The sequence below is a fragment of the Polypterus senegalus genome, chromosome 2, assembly GCF_016835505.1.
Source record: "Polypterus senegalus isolate Bchr_013 chromosome 2, ASM1683550v1, whole genome shotgun sequence".
Classification (NCBI taxonomy): Eukaryota; Metazoa; Chordata; class Cladistia; order Polypteriformes; family Polypteridae; genus Polypterus; species Polypterus senegalus.
Window position 1 is genome coordinate 125,223,772 of NC_053155.1, and position 16,631 is coordinate 125,240,402.

Here is a 16,631-nt window from a genome sequence, read left to right on the forward strand (position 1 = left end):
TTGTGTTTAATTGTTCCAAAGTCTTTTGCAGTTAATTTGTGCGTTTTCTTCTCCACGTTTTTTCTGTGACCTTGCTAACTATTCACAACAAAATGTTAAAATGTCTGGTGGTCACATTTCAATACTTTAGCAGTTTCCAGACTGCTGCATCCACCTGAAAGGCATTTTACAACTTTTGACCATTCAGTGATAGTTAAATCTCCTTTCATCCCATTTTATCTGACCTAATGAAGCTACCTAATAATTATGTACACCTTAAGACAGTATAAGGCGTTAATCACTTTAAGCCATGCCCTCCCTCAATAAACAATTACATATCACTTGAAAATTGTTACATCCAATAAGCTATCAGGTTTATATGGTTTAGAGTTGGAGCATATGAATGGAAACAACAATAAGATCAGAATACTGACATGCCTAGCAATTGGAAATGTACTGTATATTATTTACTTAGATCTTTGTAATTTCATTCATTCTTATGCATTACTCTACATTGGATCTCGGTATGCCTCACTGCTTTGGACAGACAAACTCCTTAAAGTGAAGTCTAACTGTGGTTTCATTTGAATTAAGTGGAAAGGCACTCATGACCTCTTCTATTTTTAAAATGGGAGCAGGACAACCTTTGTTGTAGAATAAAATCTCAAACCAATAATATCCAAAGTCAGGAACTCACAGAGTCCAAATGCCTTCTGGTTCCATTTCAGACTTTTATTACAGATAATAATCAGCCATGCTTTCTTAGTTGAGAAACCTGCTATTTCTGACCTCAAAGACATTTTTATACAGGTTTTAACATATAAGTTGCTTGGACACTCCTGCTGTGCTAATGGACAACATCTAATGGCATTTTGCCACCTTTATCTGGACAGCCTTTAGTCAAGCCGACTCTTTATTAAGTTTTATCCATCTTTGCCCCATATTTATTATGCTAATGATTACCTCCTTTAAACCATGCACTCTTATTACTTACTACTCCTCTACCCCGTCTTTGGTATCGGCTTTCAGGGTGTCAGTTAATTGGTGGAGTGGTTACATGGAAGTCTCAATGCGTAACAGTGTCTAACAGTATTTTAACTATCTGACAGTTCAATGCCATTCAGTGCTTAACAGTGGTTAAAGTATATTGGTGAGATTACAATATACTTAAAAATAATATAAGATACAGAATCACAAAGTAAAACAAATACATAATTAAATAATTGCTTAATCATACAATTTTTCTTCTATGCATACTGTAGTATATTCTAATTATCTATTATGTGATTATATATAAATATCCAGTAAATATTCATGTAGGTATATGTCCATACCTTACATTTATCCATATTGTTCTATATATTGTCATGAACACCAAGTGTGGGCTGGTGTTAAGGCTGGGATGGTTGAAGTTTCCTTACCCAGCCGGGTGGCCAGTTTAAAGGAAGGACAGGGGTGACAGGGGGGCACTACTATTTGTTCCCTCAGTACAATAGGTAGCAGTCCCCCTGGGCTACAGTGCCACCATGGATACCCACAGGGAAGGCGCTGTTAATTGCACTCCCATTAGACAGCCCTGCTGGGTGCCAAGTGTACCACCAGGAGGAGCTGCAGGGCCAGACTGTCCTACTTTAAGGAACTTCTGCCTGACCCAGAAGTGCTTTCAGTGTGCAGTGCTATAACACCGGAATTACTCCCAGGTTTTGCATTAAAGGGCTCTGAGGCCTCATTTCAGGGAATGAGCTTTGGGAGGTGGATGATTGCAGCTCACCTAGAGGAGTGGAAAGAGAAGAGGAGGAAAGAGTGAGCAAAGACAGTTTTTCTTGGGTGATTCTATTAATGCTACAAAGAAATCTTGTAAAGATATTATGAAAATAAAATTCACTTACTTGAACCTGGGATTTGTGTTGGTGTGTTGGAGTGGCTCAGTGGTGCCCCCACAGGTTACAATATACAGAAAGTTCTGTTTAAGGGTCCTTCATAGTGCTTTATATTTTTTTATATGTTATTTACTGACTTTTAAAGGAAGAGAAACACAAACAGGCTAAATAGGTAAAGGATATTGTGATGTGACAGCCTGCAAAGTCCAGAGATTATAGGTTGAAGGCACTGTGCAGATTTCTAATTTGGGGTTCATTTCAGAGGCCATGGAAGCAGAGGGGAGATGGTAGGACAACAGTTCATGGCAGCAGGAGCAAAAAGTGAAAGTGCCCTCAGGCATATCTAAAACATCCACTGTAATGGGTTCTCCACTCTGCAGCTTGTCACAACATCGTTATAAAGATTTACATTATTATTTAGTCGAAAACATAAATATCTAATGTAAGGCAATCAAATAAAAGAGTAAATTCTACCTTTTTTTAATTGACTTAAAATGTACTAAAATGCATAGGATTAATACCAATTCAAAAATAAGCACATACAGTGGAACCTCGGTTCACGACCATAATTCGTTGTAAACCGATTTGGTCATAAACCGAAGCAATTTCCACCATAGGATTGTATGTAAATACAATTAATCCATTCCAGACCGTATGAACTGTATGTAAATATATATATTTTTAGTTTTTAAGTACAAATATAATTAATTATACCATAGAATGCACAGCGTAATAGTAAACTAAATGTAAAAACATTGAATAACACTGAGAAAACCTTGAACAACAGAGAAAACTAACACTGCAATAGTTTGCACTATAGTGCTAGGAACCCCTCGCTAAAAACACTTTTTTTTTACCACCAAGAAAAGTAACATTGCCACAATGCACACTATGATCCGATTGCTGTAAACAGAACTGAAAACAAAAACAAGCCTTCTTTACCTTATGCATCCAGCCCTCCCTCTCTCGCTCTCTCTCTCTTTCGCGACCCTGGAGTGCCTGTGTGTGTCTCTCTCTAGCACGCGCCTGTGTGTGTGCCTCTCTCTCACGCCTGTGTGTGTGTGTGCCTCTCTCGCGCCTGTGTGTGTGTGTGTGTGCTTCTCTCTCACGCCTGTGTGTGTGGGTCGCGCTCTCTCTCTCTTGCTCGCTCACTCGCTGCAAAGGAAATGCACAGGGAGAGACTGAACCGAAACCGAAAGGGAAACTGGCTTGTTCGTATACTGAGTGTGTGGTCGTGAACGGAGGCAAAAATGTGGCAAACTTTTAGGTCGTAAACCGATTTGTACATGTACTGAGGCGTTCATGAACCGAGGTTCCACTGTATAGTACTTTTACATTTTTTATTTTGAAAATTTGTCAATTAGCTTTGAAAAAGCATTGTAAATTAAAATGAATCACCCTTCTAGCTGCTGAAATCATTTTAAGGGTTGGGAACAACCTTGGACATGGCACCAGATCATCTCAGGACACATGCATCCACACTCATTTAAACTGGGCTCTTTTAAGTCATCGATCAACCTAACATCTTAAAAACCTCACATGGTCCTGGCAACACAATGGTATACAGGTGGTGAGAAGCCTGGGAATTGAACCAAGGCCTTAGTAGCAGTGTTGCAGTAGAGCTAGCCATCACACCAACCTTATGTATTGTATGTACTGTATTATGTATTTGATGTATTGAATGAACCCTGTTAATCCAGCATTGCTGAGAACAAAGTTGGAAATTATAGACAAACCTGAAAAATTTAATATTTGACCCAACTGGAAAGCAGACTAAAGTAGTTCCTCATTCTGAAAGCCAGTTAATTGGTAACTTTTTTATGCAATTTTAAAAGAAACTCTCATAGTGAAACAGGAAGTGGCTTGCTTTAGCCAACACCTTACTAATTTACATAACCTTCTAGCAAAAACCACCATGTCACGTTTGTTTCGGTGGCAGAGCCTACATACAGGAGCATGCTTAGGATTATTTAGACAAGATCAGCCCTAGAGTCCAGCATAATATGTTAAGTAGAAATTAATTACAGACAAACAGCTGTTGACCTGGTGGCAGTTCAGTTGTTTCATTATTCAATTTGCAAATTCTATCATTGTTTACCAACTGATCTGTGGCACAGGGGTTACAATTGCAGGGAAATGTGTTTTTATTTCCAGACTGGCTACTTTATGGAGTCATGCAATCATAATAAATTACAGCTCCATGTGAGTCAGTTATGGAAACAGTGAGTTCAATAATATATGTATTGATGGATTTTTCTCAACATCTACCATTTACTGTATACAGGTGCATGGATAATATGAACCATTTGGGCAGAAAGCATTCTTTCCTTTTATGTCACAAAGAGCAAGGAGGGATCAGGCTTCTAAATTGTAGCACAAAGGTGTGATCAGATAGAATCAGGTGATCCAGAGAGAACATACAGTAAAAGCCACAAAAGATGAGCTGCAGGGTGGACATCAAATGGACATTGCAATATTATCCTGAAATTCATGTGTCACTAGAATTATTTCATACACCTATCAGCCACAGCAATGAAACCTCTTATCTAATATTCTGTTGATCCCCCACGTGCCTCCAAAACAGCTCTGACCTGTCCCAGCATGGACTCCACCAAATCTCAGAAGATGACCTGTGATATCCAGCACCAAGAAATTAGCAGCAGAACCTTTAAGTCTTATAAGTTGTGAGGTGGGGCCGCCATGAATTGGACTTGTTTTCCCAGCACATTCCTTAGAAGCTCAATCTGATTGAGATGTATGGAATTTAGAGACCAACTCAACACCTTGAACTCTTTGCCATGTTCCTCAAACCATTCCTGAACAATTTTTGCAGTGTGGCAGGGCACATTATTCTGCTGAAAAAAGCCACTGCATTCATGCATGTTGCCATAAAGGGATGTACATGTTCTACAAAAAACTTTAGATAGTGGTACGTGTCAAGGTAACATTCACATGAATGCCAGGATCCAATGTTTCCCAGTAGAATATTATCCAGAGCATCACACTGCCTCTGCCAACTTGCCTTTTTCCCATAGTGCATCCCTCTGTCATCTCCTCCCTAGGTAAACAACAAACATGCGCCCGGCCATCCACCATGATCTAAAAGAATGATTTATCAGAACATGCAACCTTCTTCCTTTGCTCCATTATCCAGTTCTGACCCTCATATGTTCATTGTAGGCAATTTTGGCAGTGAACAGGGGGCAGCATGAACACTCTGATTGGTCTACAGCTGCACAGTGCCATATATAGCAAGTTACAATGCATTGTGTGTTCTAACACCTTTCCCTAATGGCCTGCATGTTCAGCAATTTGTGCTACAATAGCTCTTCAGTGGGACTGGACCAGACAGGCTAGCCTTTGTTCCCAACGCACATCAATGAGCCTTGGACACCCATGACCCGGTCACAGTTTCACCAGTTGTCCTTTTTTGGACCACTTTTGATAGGTACTTACCACTGCATACTGGGAAGACATCACAAGACATGTTGTTTTGGAGATGCTTTGACCCAGTTATCTATCCATCCATCCATCCATCCATCCTCTTCTGCTTATCCGAGGTCGGGTCGCGGGGGCAGCAGCAAGCAGAGAGGCCCAGACTTCCCTCTCCCGGCCACTTCTTCCAGCTCTTCCGGAGAATCCCAAAGGCGTTCCCAGGCCAGCCGGAGACATAGTCCCTCCAGCGTGTCCTGGGTCTTCCCCGGGGCCTCCTCCTGGTTGGGCGTGCCCGGAACACCTCACCAGGGAGGCGTCCAGGAGGCATCCTGATCAGATGCCGAGCCACCTCATCTGACTCCTCTCGATGCGGAGGAGCAGCGGCTCTACTCTGAGCCCCTCCCGGATGACTGAGCTTCTCACCCTATCTTTAAGGGAAAGCCCAGACACCCTGCGGAGGAAACTCACTTCAGCCGCTTGTATTCACGATCTCGTTCTTTCGGTCACTACCCATAGCTCATGACCATAGGTGAGGGTAGGAGCGTAGATCAACTGGTAAATTGAGAGCTTTGCCTTACGGCTCAGCTCCTTTTTCACCACGACAGACCGATGCAGAGCCGCATCACTGCGGATGCCGCACCGATCCGCCTGTCGATCTCACGCTCCATTCTTCCCTCACTCGTGAACAAGACCCGAGATACTTGAACTCCTCCACTTGGGGCAGGATCTCTCCCCAACCCTGAGAGGGCACTCCACCCTTTTCGGCTGAGGACCATGCTCTCGGATTTGGAGGTGCTGATTCTCATCCCAGCCGCTTCACACTCAGCTGCGAACCGATCCAGAGAGCTGAAGATCACGGCCTGATGAAGCAAACAGGACAACATCATCTGCAAAAGCAGTGACCCAATCCTGAGTCCACCAAACCGACCCCTTCAACACCCTGGCTGCGCCTAGAAATTCTGTCCATAAAAGTTATGAACAGAATCGGTGACAAAGGGCAGCCCTGGCGGAGTCCAACTCTCACTGGAAGCGGGCTCGACTTACTGCGGCAATGCGGACCAAGCTCTGACACGGTTGTACAGAGACCGAACAGCTCTTATCATTGGGTCCGGTACCCCATACTCCCGGAGCACCCCCCACAGGATTCACCGAGGGACACGGTCGAATGCCTTTTCCAAGTCCACAAAACACATGTAGACCGGTCGGGCAAACTCCCATGCACCCTCAGGACTCTGCTAAGGGTGAAGAGCTGGTCCACTGTTCGCGACCAGGGCGAAAACCACACTGTTCCTCCTGAATCCGAGGTTGACTATCCGGCGGACCCTCCTCTCCAGAACCCCCGAATAGACTTTTCCAGGGAGGCTGAGGAGTGTGATCCCTCTATAGTTGGAACACACCCTCCGGTCCCCTTTTAAAGAGGGGACCACCACCCGGTCTGCCAATCCAGAGGCACTGTCCCGATGTCCATGCGATGTTGCAGAGGCGTGTCAACCAAGACAGTCCTACAACATCCAGAGCCTTAAGGAACTCGGTATCTCATCCACCCCGGGGCCCTGCCACCAAGGAGTTTTTTGACCACCTCGGTGACTTCAGTCCCAGAGATGGGAGAGCCCACCTCAGAGTCCCCAGGCTCTGCTTCCTCGTGGAAGGCATGTTAGTGGGATTGAGGAGGTCTTGAAGTACTCCTCCCACCGACCCTAGCGTCAGTGAGGTCAGCAGCGCACCATCCCCACCATATACGGTGTTGACACTGCACTGCTTCCCCTCCTGAGGCCGGACGGTGGACCAGAATCTCCTCGAAGCCGTCCAAAGTCGTTCTCCATGGCCTCTCCAAACTCCTCCCATGCCCGAGTTTTGCCTCAGCAACAACCGGCAGCGTTCGCTTGGCCTGCGGTACCTATCAGCTGCCTCCAGAGACCCACAGGACAAAAAGTCCTATAGGACTCCTTCTTCAGCTTGACGGCATCCCTCACGCGGTGTCCACCAGCGGGTTGGGGATTGCCGCCACGACAGGCACCGACCACCTTGCGGCCACAGCTCCGGTCAGCCGCCTCAACAATAGAGGCACGGAACATGGCCCATTCGACTCAATGTCCCCACCTCCCTCGGGGCGTGGTTGAAGTTCTGCGGAGGTGGGAGTTGAAGCTACTTCTGACAGGGGACTCTGCCAGCCGTTCCCAGCAGACCCTCACAACACGTTTGGGCCTACCAGGTCTGACCGGCATCTTCCCCCACCATCAAAGCCAACTCACCACCAGGTGGTGATCAGTTGACAGCTCCGCCCCTCTCTTCACCCGAGTGTCCAAGACATATGGCCGCAAGTCCGACGACCACGACCACAAAGTCGATCATCGACCTGAGGCCTAGGGTGTCCTGGTGCCAAGTGCACATATGAACACCCTTATGCTTGAACATGGTGTTCGTTATGGACAATCCGTGCGAGCACAGAAGTCCAATAACAAAACACCGCTCGGGTTCAGATCGGGGGGGCCATTCCTCCCAATCACGCCCTTCCAGGTCTCACTGTCATTGCCCGTGAGCATTGAAGTCTCCCAGCAAAGCGAGGGAATCCCAGAAGGTATGCCCTCTAGCAACCCCTCAGAGACTCCAAAAGGGTGGATACTCCAAACTGCTGTTGGCGATACGCACAAACAACAGTCAGGACCCTTCCCCACCCGAAGGCGGAGGGAGGCCACCCTCTCCCACGGGGTAAACCCCAATGCACAGGCTCCAAGTGGGGGCAATAAGTATGCCCACACCTGCTCGGCGCCTCTCACCGGGGGCAACTCCAGAGTGGTAGATAGTCCAGCCCCTCTCCAGGAGATTGGTTCCAGAGTCCAAGCTGTGCGTCGAAGTGAGTCCGACTATATCTAGCCGGAACCTCTCGACCTCGCGCACTAGCTCAGGCTCCTTCCCCTTCAGAGAGGTGACATTCCACGTCCCAAGAGCCAGTTTCTGTACCCGAGGATCAGACCGCCAAGGTCCCCGCCTTCGGCCACCACCCAACTCACACTGCACCCAACCTCCTTGGCCCCTCCCATAGGTGGTGAGCCCAGTTATCTAGTCATCACAATTTGGCCCTTGTCAAAGATGCTCAGATCCTTACGCTTGTCTATATTTTCTGTTTCCAACACATTACATTCAAGGACTGACTGTTAACTTGCTACCAAATATATTCTGTCTCCCTTACTAGAAAAGTCTCCAGAGTTTATATGAACTATATTTTATTATTTCTTAAGTGTAATACTTTTTATTAGTAAAGTTTTTCATTCATGCAGAGGTTTTGGAATCTGAGAGTTTGAAATATGTCCTTTGTGCCCATATATATTTACAGTGATTTTAAATAGGTTTTACTTTTTATTTTCTGCATTGCCTTTTTCGTTGCCGCTGCTTGCAATGTGTTTTGGGGTTTCCATGTGACAGTTATTGCCACAAGAGATAATCTCTTTATAGTTTCCTGTTCAAATGTGGCAGCAATTGGTGAGTTGGCATTCCTTGGTAGACAAGCATACTTTGCATTTGTCCTTCTCGTTAGTTAGCTTTCTAACAAGTAGGCCTAGTATCAGGAGTTTTCTTTTGGTTTTGACCTTGCTTTTTGACTTTGACTTTTTTGTGTTTGAATCATCCTTTGAGTTTCTCAGTCTCTCATTATCATTTCCTAGTCTTTCCTTCCATTGTTCACAATAATCATCAGGGAAATCCAACATGCTTCATAAGTTCATGCTAAGGCCTTTCAAAGGGCACTCCATTGCAAAGTGCTTTATATATTCCAGAGTAGCCATAGTGATCTAGATGAATACTGATCCTCATCCATCCCCATTCACCTACTAAAAATATAATTTTTGCACTTTATTAAAAATACTGTTACAGAAATTATACACTGTATATCTAAAAATTGTATGTAACACAACCACTATATACATTAAATGATCATAAAGAGATGTTTAGACACAAAAAGGCCTATAATATACCTTTAGCACATTAACAGAAAAATATCTATGAAACTTATATATAACATATATTGATATATATAAAACAGACAAACTCTACTGAACAAATAACATTAATAAATAAAGACAAATAGAATGGCAAAAAAAACCAAAATTCCACCGTATTTAACAGGAAGTCAACGTTTAGGAATATTATAATATATAGACTTCAAAAAAATTAGACCACAACCAAATGCCACTTGCCAGAAATCAACATACCATGTGCACCATGAACTGATTTTACTGGAAACAACATGGCACAGACAGGAAGTGTATGATGAAAATAATAAGGCTGATAAATATGAACTGTCTAAAATTGTTCATGCATTGACACTTGTATTCCTAGGTGAGCACATGACATGAAGAAAAGGCTATGTAAATGATATTAATGAATACAATAATAAATATGAAGGAAGCAGAAAGGACACATAAATGAAGACTAAGACACACACTTGCAAAACAATGGCTATACATTAATGATGAAGCAGACTGCAAATCAGAAATAGTATTAAAGGACAGACATTTTGATTTAGAATTTACATCTATTATTTGCAACATTTATTTTTCTATCAATAATAGCATAATTTTTTGAAAATATGTTTTTTACACTGTACATCTGACTCTGCAGCTGTTTAGTATGGTTCAGATTTGCAGGTACTGCTCTAAAATACATATCTGGCACAACAGAACAAATATGACATTATGGTACATTCGCCTTAAAGGATTTCCACTCCTTTCTTTGTCTGCTAGTTCTCTTTCTGAGCCATCTAGTGCCATTCATTTGCTGAACTTGATTATTTCATTACAGTGGGTAGTGAGTAGCATCTGGTTAAGGTAAACAGCAACTGTGGACAGGAGGACTGTCCATCACTGGGCACACACATAAAAATACATGCATGCTCACTGACGCAAGGCCAATTTGGAGACATCAGGCACTCTAAACTGTACGTATTTGGGATGACAGAGGAATTCGAAGTACCTGTGGAAAATCTCTTTAGACATTAGTCTTCTATGAAAATCACAGCAAAATTATAAAAGTTTCCAAGATGGACTTGAAATTCTTTCATTTTATTAGCATAGATTTTGCTGCTAGGATTTGTGTATTTTTTAAACCTTAAAAAAATGAATACTTTTAATAAAATAGTTACAAATAGTTTCTGCTCCAAACTATGCCTTGAAGCTGTACAAAGATTTCAGCCAAAAATTGCCTCGAAACTCTAATGAGGATCAAGCCACATGCGTTGAGGGAAACATGTCTAAAATGTATAAAGTGAGATGGAAATCCAATCAGTTCTGTCGAAAAAGAATTCCTAAAAAGTTACACTTACAAAAGATACCTTACTTCTTAACTCTCCACAAGTTTCAACCTGATGCACCTTCAGTTTGCATTTTAAAACAAAGTACTAAACTTAGGTATTTTTAATATGATAGTTTTTAAAAGGGAACAGAGGTGTCAAAATCTCCAACTGAAAGATAAAGGAGGTTTGTTAAAGAATTATTTTACAAATCCTTCCATGCATATCTGAAGGTAGTCCCTTCATTTGCAAATTCTGCTAATAATAAATACTTATGTCACTTTCTATCCATGTTGCTCTTAAAATATAGTAAGTCTCCATTTAAGACTCTGCTGTTATCTGAGGTAGGCTGTCAGCTTCTGTGTCTTCTTTGCCTGTGTCTGAGCATTCTGTAGTAACATAACAGCCTGAATCCCTTGGACATTCGTTTGTGTGCAATTGGTCTCCTTTAAAAGTTTCTGTGGTTGTCTGAGGACTCAGATGGTGTCCACTCTCAAGGTCATCTAAAAACATAAAAAATAAACGTATTTCAGAAAACCAAATGTAACACTTGCATAGAAGAGTGGAGTGTTAACTATTTGGTTCTTACAAATGACAAAATAATGAACAGAATAATGAGTAGAGCAGCTTAGTATTTCCCAGTTCTTCATTCATCCTGATCTGAGCTGATAGTATTTAGAAGTTAATCTGCGAGAAATAGCTGCTAGTCTATCACTGGTGTACTCGAATACAACAGTCATGTCAAGTGAAATTTATTTATGTAGGACTTTTCACTCAGCTGTACCAGCACATGCTTTGACACCTCAGGACTGTATACTGTGTATTGCTGAGTTTTCAAGGCTTAATTTCAAAGCAAAGGCTCAGCCAGCATCAGCATGACAGTGTCTGCTAGTATGAATTTTTTGCATTGCAGACTTAATTCTGCAGTAAGAGGGCATCACAATTCCTTCATTATAGACACATTTTATTCTGTACTTTCATGTTACAGTATCTTTTTTTAGTTCAAACATGACCCGGACATCAGTAACTTCAGGTTTTGATTTCAACCAACCTTATATACAAAAATGATTTTTGAATGAAAATTTGCTTTATTAAGCATAAGGGAATATGTGTACATTTTCTAAAGTCTTTTTGGGGGAGGTGAGCCTTTGGTGAAAAGATTAATATCAAATGGATGATCCTGTTATCTTTCATTACTCATTTTCAAAAATTTCCTAAAGCTTTGTACCTGTTGATAACCTCTTGCTATGAGAAGAAAATTTTACTTTACTAAAAATAAACTAATAGACGTTAGGTTTCCTGTTTATGAAATTTCAGATGGAGAGGACAGATAAAATCCTCTTCTCTCTCTAAAGAATGTTCGTAGCTTGCTTCCTGAGTAAAAAATAGTGCACTTTATAGATCTTTTAAATGTTCCTGCACTAAAGAGGTCAGATTTTCTGGACCTACTTTTTCCACTACAAGGTCACAGGATGTTACAGCCTAGAATCTTGTCTGCATGGGACTCTGGTCATCATAGCTTGAGCACAGTTACAGGCCGGTTTTCAGGAGCCAATAAACCTAATGTACATGTCTTTGGGTTATTGGAATAAACAGCCAAATGAACATGGGGGTGGGGGGGTTGTACTGTAAATGTTCCACACAGATGGCATTAAGGCTGGAAATCAGACACAATTTCTGGAAAATGCAAATTAAAGGTTATGTTACATTACACAACTTTTCCAGTGTCTTTCAGTCATAGCCTTAATTTATTTAATCTTAGGAAGTCAGAGGCAGTCAGTCAACAAAGTGCTTCTGTAAAGCCGGTTGCATAATGTGGCATGCCCAGCGACTCACTCCAATTAGTTTGCAATTTTCCCTGCTAAAATCAAACCTTTGAATTTTGTCTTAGAGCTCTCTGTGTCCATGAGAGCTGAGAACCAATGAATGCTCATCTGGTAGTAAAATTCATATACTGTAATGCAGTGGCGAAGAATAAGGAACAAGGGGGCTTTGGATCTCACAAGCAGAAGAGAAGCTTGTCTTTCTGATGTCTTGTGTTTTACACACCTGATAGAATGGAAAAAGGAAAAATGGCTGAGATGCTGACTGCACTCATTGTACTTGTTAACCTTTCATACAGCACTGGCTCCATCAGGTAGTGAGGGCCATCTTAACATATGGGCACAATAGGCTTTGGCTGGGGCCCCCAGGAACATAAGCACCCACAATGTTTCTGATGCCTGTGTATGTTTCTGTTTTGCTATTAAAGCATGGGCACCAGAGCACTACTTTGCCCGTCAAAGCTGTCAGAAAAAGGGGGCAAGCACGGCTGTGCTGGAAGGTCATCATTCAGTGGGTAAATGTGATATGGCCAGTGATTTTTACTCAGTTAAACTGACATGGTCCGGTGATCAGATCAGAAACTGTAGTATGCAGTGACATACCCCATGACCAGATGTAACATAAGGTAACAACAGCTTTAGCAGCTTAGCACACTGTACCACAGTGCTGCCCCCAGTTTCTATATGAAGTTTTAATTTTAAACAGAAATGTTCGGTTTACAAATGTAAAAATTCTCTAAATTAAAACATTTTTCAAGAATAGTTGAAGAAAGCTGAAAATAAAATATAACATTAACATAAGTTTCATTTATAACTAATAGCAGTTTTCTTTCAATATTGACCTTTAATATCTTACTTAAGCAAATGGCATGGTATTTCATTTTTCTTACATAAGTACATTTGCAAAATATTGTATTTTTCAAAAAATTTTTATATGGAATGAGAGCCTAGGAATGGCTCCGGAAGACTTCCTTGAACTGGTTGTGGCCATCTGATCCCTGGATTGTGTGGATACCGAAAATGGATGGGAGGATTTCATCCCAAAGAAGCTTTGTTCAAAATCCTGGTTATATTTAGATTATCATACAGCATGGCTTCTATAAATCCTGTGACATTTTGACATATGGAATAAAAAGGTGAAAGAGTAAAAATCAGACTAAGTCAGTATTCTCATTATGCACTGCAGAAGATAATCGAGTAAATGCATTTTTTTTTCAATTCACTCTCTGACATAAATTATTTGGAAAGCAAGTATGAGTAATTCTGAGGTGGCCTGGATTGACTTTGTGTAATGTGTAATGTGTATGTGTGTACGTGTATGTTCTGTCGTCGACTAGTGCCTGGCCCTGAGTTGGTTAAAGATGCCTACTGCATGATATAATCATGTTAAAGTAGGACTTGCAGGACAGCCTCATAGAAGCTCACCTTGTCTTTTTTTTGTTTGACAATTTGTGTTTAGTGAGCATTAAAACAACAAACAGACCTATGTGAGCAGGAAATTAGTTGACTCCCCTAACTGTAAACACTATAGCAGGGAGCTGTTGGATAAACAGGACTACTGTGTGTTCTGAAGTGTGCTATGCAGTGAGGCTCCAATAAGTCAGGATTAATACGACTAGGGAAATGAAAATGTTTAGATAAAACCAATGAGATTCAAAGAATTTGTTGGAACACTGAAAGAGAGAAAGAAATGTAAAAAAATCATGAAACATTACATTCTGAAACCTGTTTAATACAACTTAGGATTGTGGTGGGCCAATGCTTCTCCCAATAGCGTAAGGCAGAAAATATAGGAATCAGCCTTTCACACTGAACTATCACTGGGGCTCACTCTTGTGCACGCTCACATAGGACCAATTAAGAATGGGCAGTGTGGGAGGAGTATTTGGAGACAAATTCACACAAACACAGGGAGAACATGCAAACTCTACACAGATGGCCACCAGGTGTGAGATTCAAACCCAGGACACTTTATTTGGGATCTGGCAGCATTAACCAGTGCCTCACCTTGGCAGGAAAGCAGTAAAATGAAAAGGGAAACCAGACAGGAGTTAAATATTGAAAAGAAACAAATACATGAAAGAAAAAGCTTGAAAGAAGTCTAAAACTATTTCAGGTTAGTTGGCAATCAGCTTAAGCAATTTATATGCCACATCCTACCGATATTGGTTAACTCCAAAATTAATTTTGCCTTACACTCACAAGTTTGGTCATCCTAAAAGTTTGCTTGGCGCTATAATATTTATTAAACCTCTTAAATGTTGCAGAATGTTTATAAATTAAATAGCCATTTTTGTGCATCACTCAGGACTTTCTCATACACCTTCTAGTCCACATGACAAAAGAATGAAACAAACTGCACTGTAAGGTCATATTCAATGACAATCACACTTGCAGAAATTTAAAATTGTTATTTAACCTGTGGGCAGCAATGGATGACTATGGTTAGTGCTACTTCAAAACAGACAAAGAGTGCTGGTTTCAAATCCAACATACAATTTCATCAGTAGCTCTGAAATATGGAGGATTTGTATGAAGTTTTGATCCTGACACAGTTGCTGTCTGTGCAGAATTGTTACATTCTCCTGTGTGGGTTTTTCCTCCATGTACTCTGCTTTAACTTCCATTTCTCAAAGTTATATATATGTTAGTTTAACTGGCAGCACTAAAATGTCCCCATGTGTCAGTGTATTTGTTAATGTGCAATGCCATGTACTGGAGTCTTATCCAGTACTGATACCTGCTCTACTCCTGATGCTGTCAGAATAAGCTATGGCCTATCATGATTAAGATTAAATGATGTCCCTATTATATTATACATGTTATCTTGAGAGGATGGGATGAAATTGTATGTAAAAGAAACCAGTTCAAACACAGTAAGAATGTGCAAACAGCACACAGAAGCCTGGATTAAGACCCAAGGCAAAGTTTCTGTGCCACACCTTGAAGTTATGCTTTTCTGAACTCAATAAATACTATGAACTAAAAACATGTACACTACAGGTCAAAAGTTTTAGAACACCTCATTTGTTCTTCAGATGTAATCACATGAAATGCAATGAATGGCCTAGAATGGTGAAAAGGTACACAGCAAGATACCAGAGGTTTAAATTTAAAGTTTAAGTTAGCAAAAACTGAAAAAAAGGAAATATAAGAATATTAACAAATGGGCCTTCTTCAGGGAACAACTAATAGGTTACAACTTACAGATGTTCTGCAGCAATTAAATTAAGCAAATTAAGCCTTGTAAGTTGAAGCAAACAATTTGTACAGGTGTCCTAAATGTTGTTGATTACTTCAAAACCCTCTGTCTATCTTGAAGCAGAGTTACTACACCCTCTGAAGTACTTCTTGGATGATATTTCAGTGATAATGGCAAGAAAATGTCAATTAACAAATTAAATATGACAGAGCATTATTATTAATAGAAGTGTACGCCTTTCATTTAGAGAAAAAAATCACACAAAATAAAATCAAAGTGTCAGTGAGTACAGTGTCTTTCTCAATCAAAGGCAATTGGAAACTGGAAGAAACTCTGATAGGAAGAGCTCTGGCAGACCCAAAGTCACAACTCAATCAGAAGACAAATTTCTGAGGGTCACCAGCTTGTGTGATAGGTGCGTCACAGCACATGACTTTCAGTTACAGACGTTATTTATATAATCTTAGATAGCTGGGGGAAGTTGTGGTGTGTTAATGTGACCAGCAGTCATTTAATTTGACAAACCCAGCTACTCATTTCATCCAGTCAACATTTTGTCCTGGAAAAATGTGTGTTAAGTCACAGGAGTGAGCTCTGTGTGTGCGAGAGCTGAGAATCAATGAGCGCTCATCTGGATGTACAACATATATAATGCTGTTAATAGCAATAATGAACACAGGAGCCTTTGACTTTGCAGACAGAAGAAGGACTCAGCTCTCTGATGTCTTGTATTTTATATATCACGACAGAATGGAAAAAGAAAAAAAGGGCCAAGATTGCAGATAAACGTGCCACACCTGTAAACCCTTTGCACAACCAGCAGTTTAGCCAGGTAGCATATTATTGAATGCCAGAAAAAGGGTTGATTTTCTGATAAATCTGGTTGTATACAGTAATCAGACACTCTCAGGTGACAAGATTGTCACATCAATTTTGACATCACCTGTAATGAGAAATTGTTTAATGTGACATTGGAATTAGACAATTCAATCAAAAGGGGCTCATTATTATCATTTGGCGTTAACTCC

General features: G+C 41.1%; 1 protein-coding gene across 1 annotated transcript in view; it reads right to left on the reverse strand.

Annotated features, from left to right (window-relative positions):
• Positions 1–9,128: 9,128 nt before the first annotated feature.
• The window catches only part of LOC120523327 (SAM domain-containing protein SAMSN-1-like), a 62,460-nt gene continuing 54,957 nt past the window's right edge, over positions 9,129–16,631 (reverse strand). The window contains exon 8 of the mRNA XM_039744544.1: positions 9,129–11,081. Coding sequence (XP_039600478.1) covers positions 10,900–11,081 — 182 coding nt within the window. The 3' untranslated portion in view covers positions 9,129–10,899. The remainder of the gene's footprint in view (positions 11,082–16,631) is intronic.